This window comes from Chiroxiphia lanceolata, chromosome 2 (genome assembly GCF_009829145.1).
Source record: "Chiroxiphia lanceolata isolate bChiLan1 chromosome 2, bChiLan1.pri, whole genome shotgun sequence".
Taxonomy (NCBI): Eukaryota; Metazoa; Chordata; class Aves; order Passeriformes; family Pipridae; genus Chiroxiphia; species Chiroxiphia lanceolata.
The window spans coordinates 76,463,776-76,478,608 of record NC_045638.1 but is presented as its reverse complement, the minus strand read 5'-3'; the positions used below and the strand labels follow the sequence as shown (position 1 = coordinate 76,478,608).

The following is a 14,833-nucleotide window of genomic DNA, read 5'->3' as shown; positions in this document are numbered from 1 at the left end:
GTCTTGTGTCCTTGCAGAAGGTGAAATAGATAAACAGAGTGCATGCTAAGAGCTTGGAAGTATTGCCATGATGGAATCTAAAGGAGAGAGGGAATTAAAAGTGGTTTGAAGGACGGAGGCCTAAGGACCATGGGACATACAGCTAGTGTTATAACGTGAAGAGCCGAAAGAACTTTTTCAGGAGCTGAGGCAGCTGCCATGCAAAACACTAGGATGCAAATCTTCGTATATAAAGTGTTTAAAAAAGTCTAAATAATTATATGTTTTGTGATGATAAACCACTGGTATTTGTACTGTGTATTTGATTTAGTCTAAGGTTCTTGCTGCTGAACACCTTGTCCGATGTGTCAGTCTCCTGGTTGGTGTTCTTGGTTGCTATTGCTACATTGGTATATTTAAAGAAGAGGATGCCTGTAAATCAGGGTTGTTCCAGAATGCTAAGGTAAGCAGTAGTGCATTTGGGAGCTATTAAAAGTAAAATAAACCATTAAATATAAATTAATTCTTAAAATTCTGTTCATGTTGACACATTTTCAGAGCATTGATTACTACTTAGAAAAAGGCAGTTTAGAGAGGTTTAAATGTATTACTGTTTCTGAAAGAGAGGAGTCACTGAAATAGTCAGTGTACTGGTACGCCAGTTTTGCAGTGCAGATTATTCTAAATATTGATACATTTCTGAGTCTCACCTTTTAAGAAAATGGAATAATCATGAACATGTAGACAAAGGACTACTTATAGGATAACGAGTCCTTTCATTTCTAGGTCTTTTATGCAAGAATTTAAGATAATTTGATGGTTCAAGCCAGTATGAAGACAGCTATTGCTGCTATTATTATGGTTACTACTACTTGAGGTGGTTTCTTGCTTAAACAGGAACCCCCAAACTTACACATTATGGAGATATACTGAATTTTTCTTTTGTGATGAAAATATTAGTGTTTCAAGCAGGTCTAGGCCATGTTTTTGTCTCTTCTGGAGCAAAATGAGCGAAACGAAAATCACGGAAAAAAGTCTGAACTCAGTTTTGATGCACACTATGAATATCAAAGCTGTATGAATGAGAATGTATGAATGAGAATCATATCCTTTTGTCTTTATGTGTGTGGTGTATGTGCAAATGTACAAAGGAATTTGACTGAGGTTTTTTTAACCATGTTGTATTTGTACTAGTCTCTTATTCACTATGCTGGAGAAAGCATTTCTCAGTCAAAAAACAAACTAAATGAAGATACCCGGATCAACTCACTGAGGACTTTGATAATGCAGTGTACAAGATGTTTGTGCAATTGTACCAAGGTAAAGTTTATAAAGGAGTTTATATTTCTTTGTTCATTAATGAAATCACAAAGTTAAATATCATACATATGGCTCCTGGATAAAAATTAATTAGCCTATCTGTACATCTTGCTTTCTTACAGAACAGTGCTAATAAGATATTGTCTAATATATTCCTACGTTTGTTAACATCAAAATTTATGAACGATCTCATAGATATTTGCAAAAATCTCGTAAGTACATTCTGTCTATTTCAAAATACAGTGTTCTTCTGTGAGAGGATTGTTTTTACAGCACAGTAATTTGGAGACAAACCAAGCAAGATACATATTATTGAAAAAAATCAAAATACATTGAGTTTTATAGAGAATTCCTAACTGGAAACATTTTTCTTTAGCATTTGAACACAGCTTAGGGAAAAAAAGAGAGCAGATGGATAACATGGGATTAAGGTTAGCATTCTAGTTCACATTAAAAAACAAAATTATGCCATTTTTTCTTTTTTTTAATACTTTGTTACAGTAGAAGTATATACAAAAAATTCTATAACACATGATGTTTAACTTTAATGCACTTTTGAAGGTTGGGGGTTTTTTTGGTGTTTACTATGTGAGTATTTAACTGTAAATGGCTCACTGGGAAAAGTAGTAGTGTGGCACTTCACTTAAAACTTCTCTTTTTGGCACATTTCTTGTAGTCAGGCCCAGGTGGGCAAATTCCTTTGTTTTTGTAGATGAGGAAGAGCTGAGAGTTTTACCTTCTGTTAACTTGTCACCTAGTAGGGAAAGTAGTAATTAGTATGTCCCCAAAAAAGTCACGTGCCTTTTCATTTCTCTGTAATAATGAAGCATGGTGAGAAGTTTATGGGTCTTGTAGAGAGAACTGTTTTAAAAAAAACTAACACAGAGATTAGTATCTGTCTAAGGAAGCTTATATCCTGAAGAAAATAGTTCAGATGGTTCATATGTGTAGATGACAGGTTTACCCCAAAGCTCTTACTGTCATCACCTATTCCAGTTTACTGAGGAACTGTAATGTCTCTTCTTGTGCTGTGTCTGCGATGTTTCTTCTGTCTTTAAAAGCCAACTTTAAAAGGATATGTTTTTGTCAGATGACAGCTACTGGAAAACCAAGTGTACTGGGAGAAGTGGATCTCAGGAATGATCCTGAGGAGAGTATAGTGGAAGTAGATGACCAGATATCTGATGATCTATTCAATAATCATTCAGTGACTGACATCACTGATACAAATGAATCTGGTGATATGCAAACTGTAACAGGTAAGTCTTCTCTGCGTCCAAAACTACTTGCAAAAGCTTGATTTTAGAAATTGCTCTTTGCTTGAAAGATAGCAAGATACAAAATCATGCTGTATTAGTAGTTGAAACAGGTAATGGTTGAACCAGGTACTTCCTAAGCAGTTAATTCTCATCAGTGTTTTAAAGATTTTAATTAAGTGTTCTAGCTCTTTTAGAAAGGAGAAATTTATTTTTTATTTTATAAGTAGTAAAATGTAAGAAGAGAAGGTAGCTAACTTTTTCAAAGCCAGGCAGAAGTTTTGGCAAAGAAGAGACAAGAAAAAATGTCTACAGAATACCCATCTCTTATTAGACTGTGCTGCATTTTCTTAAAAGTAGGGCTGTTTAATTTTTCTCCTTTTCCTGAAGAGTAATTCTTGACATGGTCAGTTTTTTAATATTTCTGGACCTTCAGAGGGGCAGGAGCATGAATCTATCAGTTTGTTTCTGTTAGGAGCTGCAAGTACTGATGCTCTCTTTTGTTTTACATTCTTGCTTAAAATGCTGTGTATCTTAATGTTTAACCAGGACTATGTCTTTTTATTGTTGACTGAGAAGGAAATCTGGGTGTTATATTACTGTCACAAACACTAGCTGGTCTGTTTTCTTGTCATATTGAATAAGTGTTTTTATAAATTTCTTATCCAGACATGTTATAAATAATTCTAATAAGTAAAGCTAGCAATTGCTGGAACTTACAGGAGTCCGAAATGTGACAGGAAAATTACATGCCTACCTATCTCATTTAGGTTATTAACATGGGATATTAGGATATTAACATAGTAATTGTCATCATTTCAATTTTGGGGAAGCTTTAAATCTGTAATTTAAAATATATCCTAAGAAATAGTTAACAGTACAAAAGAACACAGTTGCAGATGGTTCTACAGAATTCATTTCAACCTTGATGGAGAAATCAGCTGTGTATATGGGCACATAAATTTAAAACCTGTGTTAGAGAGGGCCTTTGTAGAAGTGGGAAACACACTTTAACTGTTACTGATGCACTACTGCTCAATAACAAATAAACGTAAAGGTTGCTTGTCCTCTCTCTGTTTTGAGAACTTACTAGTTTTGTAAAGACCTAAAATATTACCGCCTTTTCTGTTGTCCTTGGAGAAACATTTCTTACACGGAAGTCTTATTTTCAGGTGCTTTGAGCCCATTAGCTGAGGAACAGTTGACAAAGCAGGATTTACTTCTCCTTGAAATTGTGAGGTTCCTATGTATTTCTGTAACTACAGTCCAAATTCAGACAGTGAGCTTCCGAGCCTCTGACATACGGCAGAAGCTGTTAATGCTTACTGATGGCAGTGTCTTTGATAGCACTAAGCCATTACATCTACACATGGTGAGTGTGAGCTTTTTTTACAGCAGACTGACCTCTGTAATTGTACTGTTATTAAATTGGTAAAGTCTTGTCAGTTACATATTGTCTTTCTCCTGTTGTCAGTTCCCCGAGAAGACTTAAAATGGCTACTTCTAGTGTTTTTGAAATGTGCTGTGGTCAGGGAAAGAGCAGTTAGAATTTTTAAGCCAGAAAATAAAGAGTTAAGAAGTATAACATCTTGCCTTTATTATTAATTATTTGTTAAATAACTGAAAACAGTCTCTGTAGTAGAATAGGATCTGGGTTTTAGCTTACAAAGGAAATATTTATATTATGCCAGAACTGAAAATTTAATGATCTGTATTACTGTGTGACAGTCTTTGCATGAAAACATGACCAGTCTAACACACAGTAGCTGACAATAGGTATCTTTGCTGCATGATTTTGTGTAAGAGTTACTAAAAAAGTTTCCTAATTTTTCTTTTTGTCTACTTATTTCCTTAAGTATTATTTTCCATTTACGAAGTATCATTTTCCATTTTGGTTTTGTTTGGGTTTTTTATTTCGTTTGTTTTTTTTATTCCACAGTACTTGGTTCTTTTGAGGGAGCTCCCTACTGAAGAACACCTCTTGCCTGCAATGGATGCAGATATACTTCTGAAGCCTCTTTCGTAAGAGAGAAACCCTTCAGCATGTTTTGCATCTATTTTAGAGGATTTGGTGGATTTTTAGTGTTTCAAGGTTTTCTTTCTTTTTTTCACAGTACCATGTGTTCTTTGTACCGTCGAGATCAAGAAGTTTGTAAAGAAATTCTGAATAATTTGCTCCCTATAGCAGTAGGGTTGGCCCAGTCCGATGCACATGCTGAAGAGACAGGGAGTGCCAGAGGACAATTTCTGACAGTTGTCGGAGCCTTTTGGTATGTTGTCTAATGAAGAAGTCTATTGGACATAAAATTTTTGATTTTTAATTTTTAACTTTACTATCAGTCTGAAGACTGTAGTGCTGTTTGTGTCTTGCTGTTGGTATACTATGATATCTTTATCCAGAATTTAACTTTCTGGATTTTCTAAGATGTTATATCTGTAGCAAAGATTTGTCCTTAAGATAGTATTGAAACAATAAACCCTATACTGTTGTGAATTAACAAAGACTGATTCTACGCTGAGTTGCATTAGTAATTATAACAAGTGATAACTTCAGCAAACAAAAATGAATAGTTTGCAATTACCAATAAAAATGTCAAATTGACCCAAACATGCCTGTTGAGTACAAAGTAATCACCTGTGAGCAGCAGAAACTAACTTGCTGTTTCTCAGAATTGTGGGCAACTTTTTCCTTTATACAAGTTTTCCTTGTTTTAGGCATTTATCTCAAGGAGGGAAGTGCACTGCATCAGTAAGAGTGGCCCTTTTAAACTGCATGAAAGCCCTGCTTGAGGTAATCCCAGATTTTCTGACATTCATTAGCATGCTAAATATTTACTTAAGATGTAATTAAAAATAGTGTGTAAAGATCTTTTGCATCTTTCAGTGCATCTAATGTAGATTTTAAATCACAATATTAATTTTCTTCAGGCTGATCCTTATTGCAAGTGGGCAATCCTTAATGTGAGAAATGAAGATCTACCTGTGAATGATGCCTTCCCACATTTCCTTGCAGACAGTCACCATCAAGTTCGCATTCTTGCTGCAAAGTCAATTATCAGGTGATAATGTAGATATTTTTTTCTGTTTATAAAAACGATGCTTAATTTCACCTTACTAGGTATCACTTTGGCTTCTGCATAGCTGCACTTTTCAGTACTTCTGGGACTTTAATCTTGACAGAATATAAAAATGTACCAAGTTACTTTGTGTTCAACTTGAACAGTAAATGTTCAAACTTCATCTACTTTTTAGTTATTCTGTGATGTGAGAGATCTATATATATAGAGAGAGAAACCATACATATATATATAAAACTATATGTGATAGCAAATTTTGTACTAAATTTATTATGCAAAACTTGAATAGAAAATAGTTGTTTATCCTCTAAAAAGAGATTAGGTACACTGTATAGCATAAAAACTTTTTCAAAGGATCTCATGTTTTAAATACTGTACGTAGTTCTTCCTCCATACATCAAAAAGGGTGTAATTGAACTGGAATAGGAGTAGAGGAGAGATGTTCAAAAGTATGAAACACTTTATGCACAACTATCGGTTGCATAAAATGGAGCCCTTCAGCACAAAAAGAGTTGAATTGCAGGAGGCATAACATAAATCCACAAAATCTAAATCAGAACAAAGTGAATATTGACAGTCTTTTCAGTTTAAGGACTAGGGGACATCAAGTTATGCTAACAGGTTCAAGATTCCAAGAAAATGTGGTTTTCTTCTTTGTAGAACAACTTACCCTCAGTGTTATTCTACTACCTTCAACTGTCTTAATATTTACAGTGGTTCAAAAAGCAATAAATTAATGAAAGAGGAAATTATTGAAGTATACTAAATACAGTCAGCACTTCTAACTCATGGTGTGCTTAGGTTACCCGTGATCAAATGCTGTATTCAAGGAATTACTATGCATTCAAGGCAAGCATATGGTGATCTTTCTTAGGTAAATGCTAATAGTCACTTAGAAATGGCTGGAGTAATGTTTGATTTGATTCACTGTGGTGTTCCCATATTTGTTACAAAGAGCAAAGTGGGTTGGGCCTTTATATGCAAAACATATGCTCTTTGAGAAACTCTTTTTACGTACACATCTGTTCAACAAATACACTTCATGAAGTTCAACATACTTCATGACATGAAATGTTCCATTCTGATGGACAACTGAAGTTTGCCTTCTTGCACTGGCAAAGATTGGGAAACTTTTATGTATTTTCAGACAATTCTCCACCTTTTCACCCCAACAGAGATTCTTGATTATGTTTAAGGGAGTGGAGGGAAACTGCTCTATTAGAAAATTAAGACAAAAATAATTATATTCAGAAAATCAGAATATTATTATTTGATAAGCACAATATGTAGTAACTCTGTAGACATGTTATACTAATAATGATTGTTCTTTTTTTTGAAGTTTGTTTCAAGATGTGAAACAGAGAGATTCTTCTGGAATGTCAAAACCTCTTCCCTTGAAGCTCCAGCAAGAGGCTTTTGAGAATGCCTATCTCAGAGTTCAGGAAGGAATGAGAAACCTGGTACCAACATCTAGTCATTAGTTTTGCCTAATTTTAATTTTATGAATAAAATTACTTTTAACATGCTTGTGTTTAGTTTTCCAAGAACATTAATTCTTCTGGACTTCTGGTAATCTGAACTGGTGAAACAAAACGGTAGTCAGGAAATTTCTTACACATCCAGTAACTCACTGTTTTACCCACATTAGAAGTTTGTAAATTTTTTCACTATATGTTCTAGACTGCTCTTCTGAATCATACTACTTGTTGTTGCAGGTTTCAGTGCTGTAACACTTAAGAATCATAGAAAAATGTAGCTTTGATAATCTAGACAACATACAAATAGTGAATAAGAGGCAGTGTAAATTAAGTTATGTGTTTACATAGCATAAAACCAGGTTTGTAAATTTCAGAAAGACCATGTTTCTAGAGGTATTAGAGTAATGGTTTTCACAAAACTTAAGATATGCTTAAAAAACTACACTATTCAGAAGAAACTTGAAGTGAAGGAAAAGTTTGACTTCAGTGCAGTGACTGGAAATACAATGTTGTGGTATATTACTGTGGAATTTCTTAAACTATTAATTTTTCTCTTAGTGTCTTTCACTTTTCTTCCCTCCTTGCTACCCTGCTAAGTCATCTACATCATCTACATTTTCCACTTTTTTTCTATCATGCTGTCATCTATCTGCATGTCATCTCTCTGCTGCATTTTTTTCTGTTCCCTTTGCCCACTGTCTTGTAGCCTGGGCTTGCTGCTGAGGCTTCATCTCTCTGTCATCATGTGTTGTCTCAGAACTGCTGCCTCCAGCTCTTTGTCATCTCATCTCATTTCTGTGTTATCTTGGCTTCTTTTTCTGTCACCTCAGTTTGGTGTTGTCTCAGCTTCTGCCTTTTCGTTGCAGTTTCTTAATATTATTTAAACTCATCACTTGTCAACACCATGCCTACATTTGAACCACAAGGCAGTTCTTTCCTATATGCATCAGGGAGTAGCAAAAAGGAGACGTGTCTTGTGCCTCCATAATTTCTCTGTTAAGTGGGTTGCATTTGTTTAAACTGCTGATATTATAACATGAACTGGAGGGTATGAGGTGTCAGCAGGTGTGCTGGCTTGCTGGAGGCAGTAACTTCTGGCTGAGGAGTGAAGCAGGCAGCTGGGGGAAGTAATTTTTAAGCAAATAAAGCAAGATTTTCAGCAGTATTTATGTCAGTGCCCTTAAATTTAAATTATTTATGCTCATTTATTAATTAGGAGAATACTTTAACAGAATATTTGTCCAAGTTCTTCATTATTTCTTATTGAAGGTCAGGGGTGATGCAAGTCCTGAAGATCTTTTGGACAAACAGCATAATGGAAAAGCAGTTTTGCTGATGCTTATAACCATGGTTCTGTGCTGCAGTCCAGTCTGTGAAAAGCAAGCTTTGTTTGCCATTTGCCAGTCTGTGAAAGAGAATGGATTAGAACCTCACCTGGTAAAAAAGGCAAGTATAAAATTCCATTTTATATTTAGGTTAGGCTAAAATTGGATGAGTACAAAATGCTTTGTCAGTGTTGAAAGTTGTTAAATTTTGTAAGGGTATGACTAATGTGGTATTTAAATAACTGAATGAATTTGTAATTATATTTAACTACTTACATAGAAATAATGACATTATAAAAGACAATTTTAGTGGTAAATCTTGTGTGTTCAAAACACAGATCTGAAATACAAATAGACTTTTATACGTTGAAGATTGCAGATTTCCTTTAAAAAAATCTTTCTACCCAGTGGAAGCAAATTTTCCAATGTGGAAAATATGTAAAATAAATGCAAAGTATTGGACGATGGTATGTGTCTATTTTGAAATTCACAAGGGCATACTGAAATGATTGCCTTTCATGCCAGTCATTTTTGAAGTGCATGTTTTCTCTCCTTTTTATCATTTCTTTCTGTTCGCTGCCTTCTGTTTTTACACAAAGTCTCTACTTCACAAAATTCCTTGATTGCACTGTTCTGAGATGTGGCAATACAAATAATAAAAAAAACTTGCTCATGCTAATAGTAGCTGAGTTGTGCAAGTATTCATTAAAAGGTGGAGGGGTACACATGGAGGTGTAATGCTGTCAGTTTGCCATGGTATCACGTACTCTGTATGCTATTTTTGCAATCTTAATTCGTGTACAGGTTTTGAAAAAAGTATCTGACATTTTTGGCTATAAAAGTCTAGAAGACTTCATGATGTCACATTTAGACTATTTGGTGATGGAGTGGCTGAAAATAAATGACAGTGGATACAGCCTGTCTGCTTTTCCTTATGTTCTTCTGAACTATGCTAGCCTTGAGGAATTCTACAGGTAAGTTTGCTATATACGAAAGCATTATTTAGATTTTATTTACAATTATGACACAGGGTCCCAAATTTCTAAATGTAGTAATGCATCGGGATTTTGTTGTAACATAACGTATTGAGAACTTTTGAAATGTGTTCTAAGCATCATGTATATTATATTTATGCAGGTAAGATTTATTTTTTTTTGTGTAGCAGTAGCTAAACAATGATTGTAAGTTTTGTTATAAAGTAGAGGAACGGTATTTGCTGTATGATGCTCAAGGTTTTTTAAAAATGCCAGTTCAAGGACATTTTGGAAATCTATTTACCCTGTGTAGGTCTTGTTATAAAGTTCTGGTTCCACACCTGGTGATTAGAAGTCAGTTTGAAGATGTGAAGTCACTTGCTGACAAGATCGAAAAAGACTGGAGACAGGTTCTAGCAGACTGTTTTCCAAAGTTACTCGTGAATATCCTTCCGTATTTTGCCTATCAAAGCCATGGAAAGAGTGAAGTAGAGGAGCAAAGAGATACGGCTTCTAAAGTCTATGACATGCTTAAGGATGAAAACTGCTTAGGAAAACAGGTATCACCATTTAAAGTGTGTAAATTGAGTTCTGTAGCATTTAACAGACCAGAAAGAAACATTTTTATGTTCTGTAAATGTAAACAGTTCGTTTATAGATACAAAATTATTATTTTAATGAATTCAAACCAGCCAGATTTTTATCCCAAGGATTTCAAGTAGCTATTCAATAGAAACTTTCAGGCAGACAGTTGACTGAATTATAATTTTTTTCAGAATGCAGTAAATTTTTTTTACCATTCATTATATAACCCTGAGTTTCTCTGTCATATATCTGTCATGTTTCCCTCTTAAAATATTTTGTTAATGGCTTATGAGGAGCCATCTTCTCTAGAGGCAGACTAGTCAGAACTAGTAGTAAAACATAATTTTTTTTCTATGTGCTGTAGGAAAGTAAATTGTTACCTGTGACTGCCATAGATAAGACTTAACCAGGCTTAATTTATGAATAAATTGTATGTCATGGATAAAGGAACAAATAGAGAATCAAGGCAGGAGAAAATAGGTTTTCTCAGAAGGAAAAGAAATATTAAATCATTTTAGCTAAAATATTTTTTTCTCATTAAAATCCTATTTTTCTTGTTGTAGCAAATTGACAGTTTATTTCATAATAACTTACCAGAGATTGTGGTTGAACTGTTGATGACTTTACATGAACCACCTGGTACCATGGTAGAAGAAGGAGCTCATCTAAGTAAATACATAGGGTATGTATTTGTACATTTTCTAAATGCTGAGTGTGTTTATATAACATGGTGCACTAAAACATGCCCTTCAGGCATAAGAGGTGGCCTTGAAGTTGAGAATTGAAGGATTTTTATTGTCATTACTAATGATGTATCATAGTCATGCTTTCTCACATAGTTACTCACCGGGATCAGGAAGGAGAACCTCTGTAATTCTTCAGTTAATGGAAAGAATGATTGTGTGGGCAAGAGAATACCATTGTGTGTTGATGAGCTGGACTATGACAGTGCCAATTTGGCTTAGTTCAAATTTGGATGGACTGCCCTCTCTGTAAAATTGGTCAGGTTTTAGTCTCTAAATTAAGGTGATTCTTTTAATGGTCTTTAATAACTAGAGGTCACTGAGAAGTAAAGTTTCTTAGCAGTTCTTGTAGTGGAAGCTCTTGTTTTTGGTAAGGAGATTGTTTAACCAATGCCAAATAAATTCCTAATGAATAGAAATATTCTATGCCATAAATATCTTCATTTTTATTAATTTTTAAGTTAATTCAGGTAATTTGTTTTAAGATACAAACTATTTGGAAAAACATTGCACTTCCTAAAGTTATCAAAGAAGGTATCTTTATTGTAGAAATATAAACTTGAAGGAAACCAAAGCATTCCTATGAAAATCTGCCAAAAGTTAAATGGCTGAGGATTTCCAAACTCTTTAAAGAAATTTTTTGCTGTAAGTTTATTAACAGACTGTGGAGTCTGCTTTTAAATAAAATTTTTCTTTCTAAGAAGGGAATGGTAAGAAAAGAGTGATGAAACTTAGATTTTGCTTTTTTGTTACTACCATGATGCATTTCTTTTCTTTTCAAGGTCCCAGAAAAGTTGACTATCCTTTTTTTATGATGAGATTCATGATTATTTTTTTTCTCAATGAAATTGTTCCCACAATTACAAAATGCAGAAGCTTTATCCATGACTTGCAATTAGATTTTCCCACAAAGTACCTTAATAGGCAAATGTGTGGGTTTTTAGCAATAAGATCTTTCAAAAGAATGTGGAAGAATGCTAAGAAAATTCAGCTTAGAAAGCTACCATAGAAGGACAATAAGCAGCTACAAAGTAAGGTATAAGTCAATTTTCTGGGTGCTTTTGGTGCTTCTTACTGAAAGCAGAAAAAATTTTCTAGGAATTCATGTGTTTATTCAAAAATAATTACTGTATTAAATACAAAGTGTTTTATTTTTGGGAAGAAAAATATAAATCTCCTTTTTATTCATTTAGGGAACTGGATCCTGCTCCTAATCCTCCTCATTTTCCATCTTATGTGATTAAGGCAACCTTGGACTACATTAGCAACTGTCATAAAAGCAAATTAAAAAGTATCGTAGCAGTTCTTTCTAAAAGCCCTGTAAGTATGTAATAATTACTTCTTTTTCTGTAGAGTGTAGAGTTTGTATTATGGGTACATTTTGTTTTAATTAGACATTTTCTTCATTTCTATATGAGGAAAATAAACAACCTTAGACCCTTTTCTGTTCTTTTATTTGCCTTCTGAAATGGAAGAAGTCATAAGTTCAGGGACAGATTTATTTGCATTATATAATTATAGTATTTTATTAATTATTACATTATGTGCGTTATATAATATGTATTCTACAATTCTGTTAATTATATAATTATATGCATTATATAATATATGTAAAGTGGAGGGGATTATTTTAAGGATTGGGGAAATCTGTGTGTACTGGACACAATTTGGAATGTGCCATATTTGTCATATGTCCAAAGAACATTCTAAAATAATTACATATGGCCGATTTTATCTAAATACGGCCTACAATTAAAATATAAGTGTTAGCTTCCCTTACTGACTGTGAAATTTTATAGTCAGTGATATTTTTCAAAACTTGATTTTCATTTATTAAAGGCAAATATGAAGACATATGAAATTATACAGCCCTTGCAATAAAACCTGAATGTATTACTGTCTTCTAACTTTATTCCTTAGAAATGTAACTGTTTCAAGTTATGCTGTTTTGTTGCATATGTTGTCAAGACCTTACTTTGCCTATCCATAAATAATCTAAAAATAAGAAAAAAACTTTTCTGGACCATGTTCATCTAAATCTTTTGAGTATAACAGTTAATATTGCCAGCCAGTGGAGTAAGTTTTTTCAAATGTAACACAGCCTTTTTAGTATTTTAAAATGATGAGTTTTTTAAATTTACAGTTTTAACAGTTGCAGTCTATAGTGCTATATTCCATGAAATAGTGCATTTTGTGCGCATTAACATTATGTTTGAAAGAATATAGGCTGAATCATTACCCAGTGTTTTAATGCTTTGTGTTTGATGTTTCTTCTGTTGGTAAAAATTACCATAAGTGTTTGGCTTTCTGAAAAATGTGCGTAACATTTCTCATGTTGCGGGGAATAAAAAAAGAAAATGAGGTGATGTGTGGCTTATAGTCCTGCTCAGAGAATTCGTTTCCATATAGGTCTTTTGTTTGTTTAAAGCAATAAAAATAATGAAGCTTCTGTGCCCATGCCCTTTAACAAAATATATATATATCCTGCTTAAGTTTTTTCTTTATGTAAGGTATATCTGTATTGACATTATGAATTAATTTTTTACTCAAAATTTATTCATTTTTAGGATTCATTCCAGAAAATCCTTCTAGCTCTTTGTAAGCATGCATCAGATACAAACAACATTTATAAGAAACACAGAGTTCTTCTAATTTATCACCTGTTTGTTGGTCTCTTACTTAAAGAAATAAAAGATGGTTTAGGAGGAGCCTGGGCTTTTGTACTCCGAGATGTAATTTACACCCTGATTCACCACATCAATAGCAGGTAAATACAGTAATTGTCTCTTGTTCTTCCTGTCTGTACTTCCTTGTACTCGGAACCGTACATTTCAATATCGCCAGCAGATGTGAATTCATTTGTGGACTTAATTAAAATTTACTGAGATTTAAAATTAAATTGCCATTCTTTTATAATTTCAGAATTTAAATATAGAACTCTTACTAAAGTATGGAATGTTTTGTGCTATCCTGCACAAAACTGTCACTATACTGCAGCAGCATGTAATAGGCTGTCAAATTGTACAAATAAAAAAGTGTTGGGAGATTTTGATGACAGAAAGGGTGTTTAGAAATTTAAAGGATATGGGAGAAAAATTCAAAATGTGGAGTTAAGTGCAAAATAAGCACAAGTCAAATAAAATGTGCTTATTGAGTTAATAAAGAGTATTGACATTTATATTTTCATCAGTGGGTACCTAGCAAAGTGAATTGGTACGTGTTATCCTACCTTGCTTCAGATTGAGAAAACTGGTCCTTCATCAGGCCTAAGATTTAAATAGAGATCTTTGTCTTTCAGATAAGAAGACTGAGGTCTTTTTTTACTTCAGGTTTAGCTTTGGATTTCCCAGACAGTTATTCACTTAAATATCTTTGAGTTGATGTGCAAGTTGATTGCTTTGCTTGTTTGAAGCGTTTCATAGGCCGAGATGTTGAAGAGGTGTGTGGATTTTATGGTAAATGCCATTATTATGGGACTTATTATTGCAACCAACACTGAACTGGGACAGGGACAGTCCATGCACTGGAGGGCAAGGCTGCCTTTCAGAGGGACCTTGTCTAGCTGTAAGAGTGGGACAACGGGTACGTTCTGAAACTGAACTAAAGCAACCATTAAGTCTCTCACCTGAGATGGAATACTGCTGTGTCACCCATCCAGCCAGGACCTGAGAGATAATGACAAACTGGGATAGGTTGAGTGGAAGACCCTGGAGGGCATAGGCAGAGTTGATCTAATTTCTGTTCTTCAGTTTCTGGGGGGGAAGACACCTTACGGTAAAGGTAAAGTCAGATTTTTTCCTAGAAGTGTACAGTGAAAGGACAAGGGGTAGCACTCAGCAAGTTGCAATGTGGGAAATTCTGGTTGGATGTAAGGGAAAGGTTTTTTGCAGTGAGAATAGTTAAATACTGGAGCAGGTTGCTCAGGGAAGCTATTGTTTCTCCGTCCAAGGAATATGTCAAAATTCAGTTCAACAAAAGCCTGAGAACCTTATCTGAATTTGAAATTGAGCCTGCTTCAGGCAGGAAGCTGGACTAGATAATCCCCAGGTGGCCTTTGTAACATAGTATTTAATTTTTTGTTTTAACTAATGGTTAT

At 34.1% G+C, this 14,833-nt stretch overlaps 1 protein-coding gene across 2 annotated transcripts in view; it reads left to right on the top strand.

The window, feature by feature from the left end:
* The window catches only part of ATM (ATM serine/threonine kinase), a 65,348-nt gene that overhangs the window by 12,986 nt on the left and 37,529 nt on the right, over window positions 1-14,833 (top strand). For both annotated transcript variants that reach the window (XM_032680944.1, XM_032680943.1), the window contains exons 14-29: window positions 311-442; window positions 1,174-1,299; window positions 1,422-1,511; window positions 2,390-2,558; window positions 3,728-3,927; window positions 4,495-4,577; window positions 4,670-4,825; window positions 5,271-5,346; window positions 5,484-5,614; window positions 6,972-7,092; window positions 8,380-8,556; window positions 9,240-9,409; window positions 9,723-9,969; window positions 10,558-10,676; window positions 11,931-12,057; window positions 13,305-13,504. In XM_032680944.1, the coding sequence (XP_032536835.1) occupies window positions 311-442; window positions 1,174-1,299; window positions 1,422-1,511; window positions 2,390-2,558; window positions 3,728-3,927; window positions 4,495-4,577; window positions 4,670-4,825; window positions 5,271-5,346; window positions 5,484-5,614; window positions 6,972-7,092; window positions 8,380-8,556; window positions 9,240-9,409; window positions 9,723-9,969; window positions 10,558-10,676; window positions 11,931-12,057; window positions 13,305-13,504 (2,324 nt within the window). The remainder of the gene's footprint in view (window positions 1-310; window positions 443-1,173; window positions 1,300-1,421; window positions 1,512-2,389; window positions 2,559-3,727; window positions 3,928-4,494; window positions 4,578-4,669; window positions 4,826-5,270; window positions 5,347-5,483; window positions 5,615-6,971; window positions 7,093-8,379; window positions 8,557-9,239; window positions 9,410-9,722; window positions 9,970-10,557; window positions 10,677-11,930; window positions 12,058-13,304; window positions 13,505-14,833) is intronic.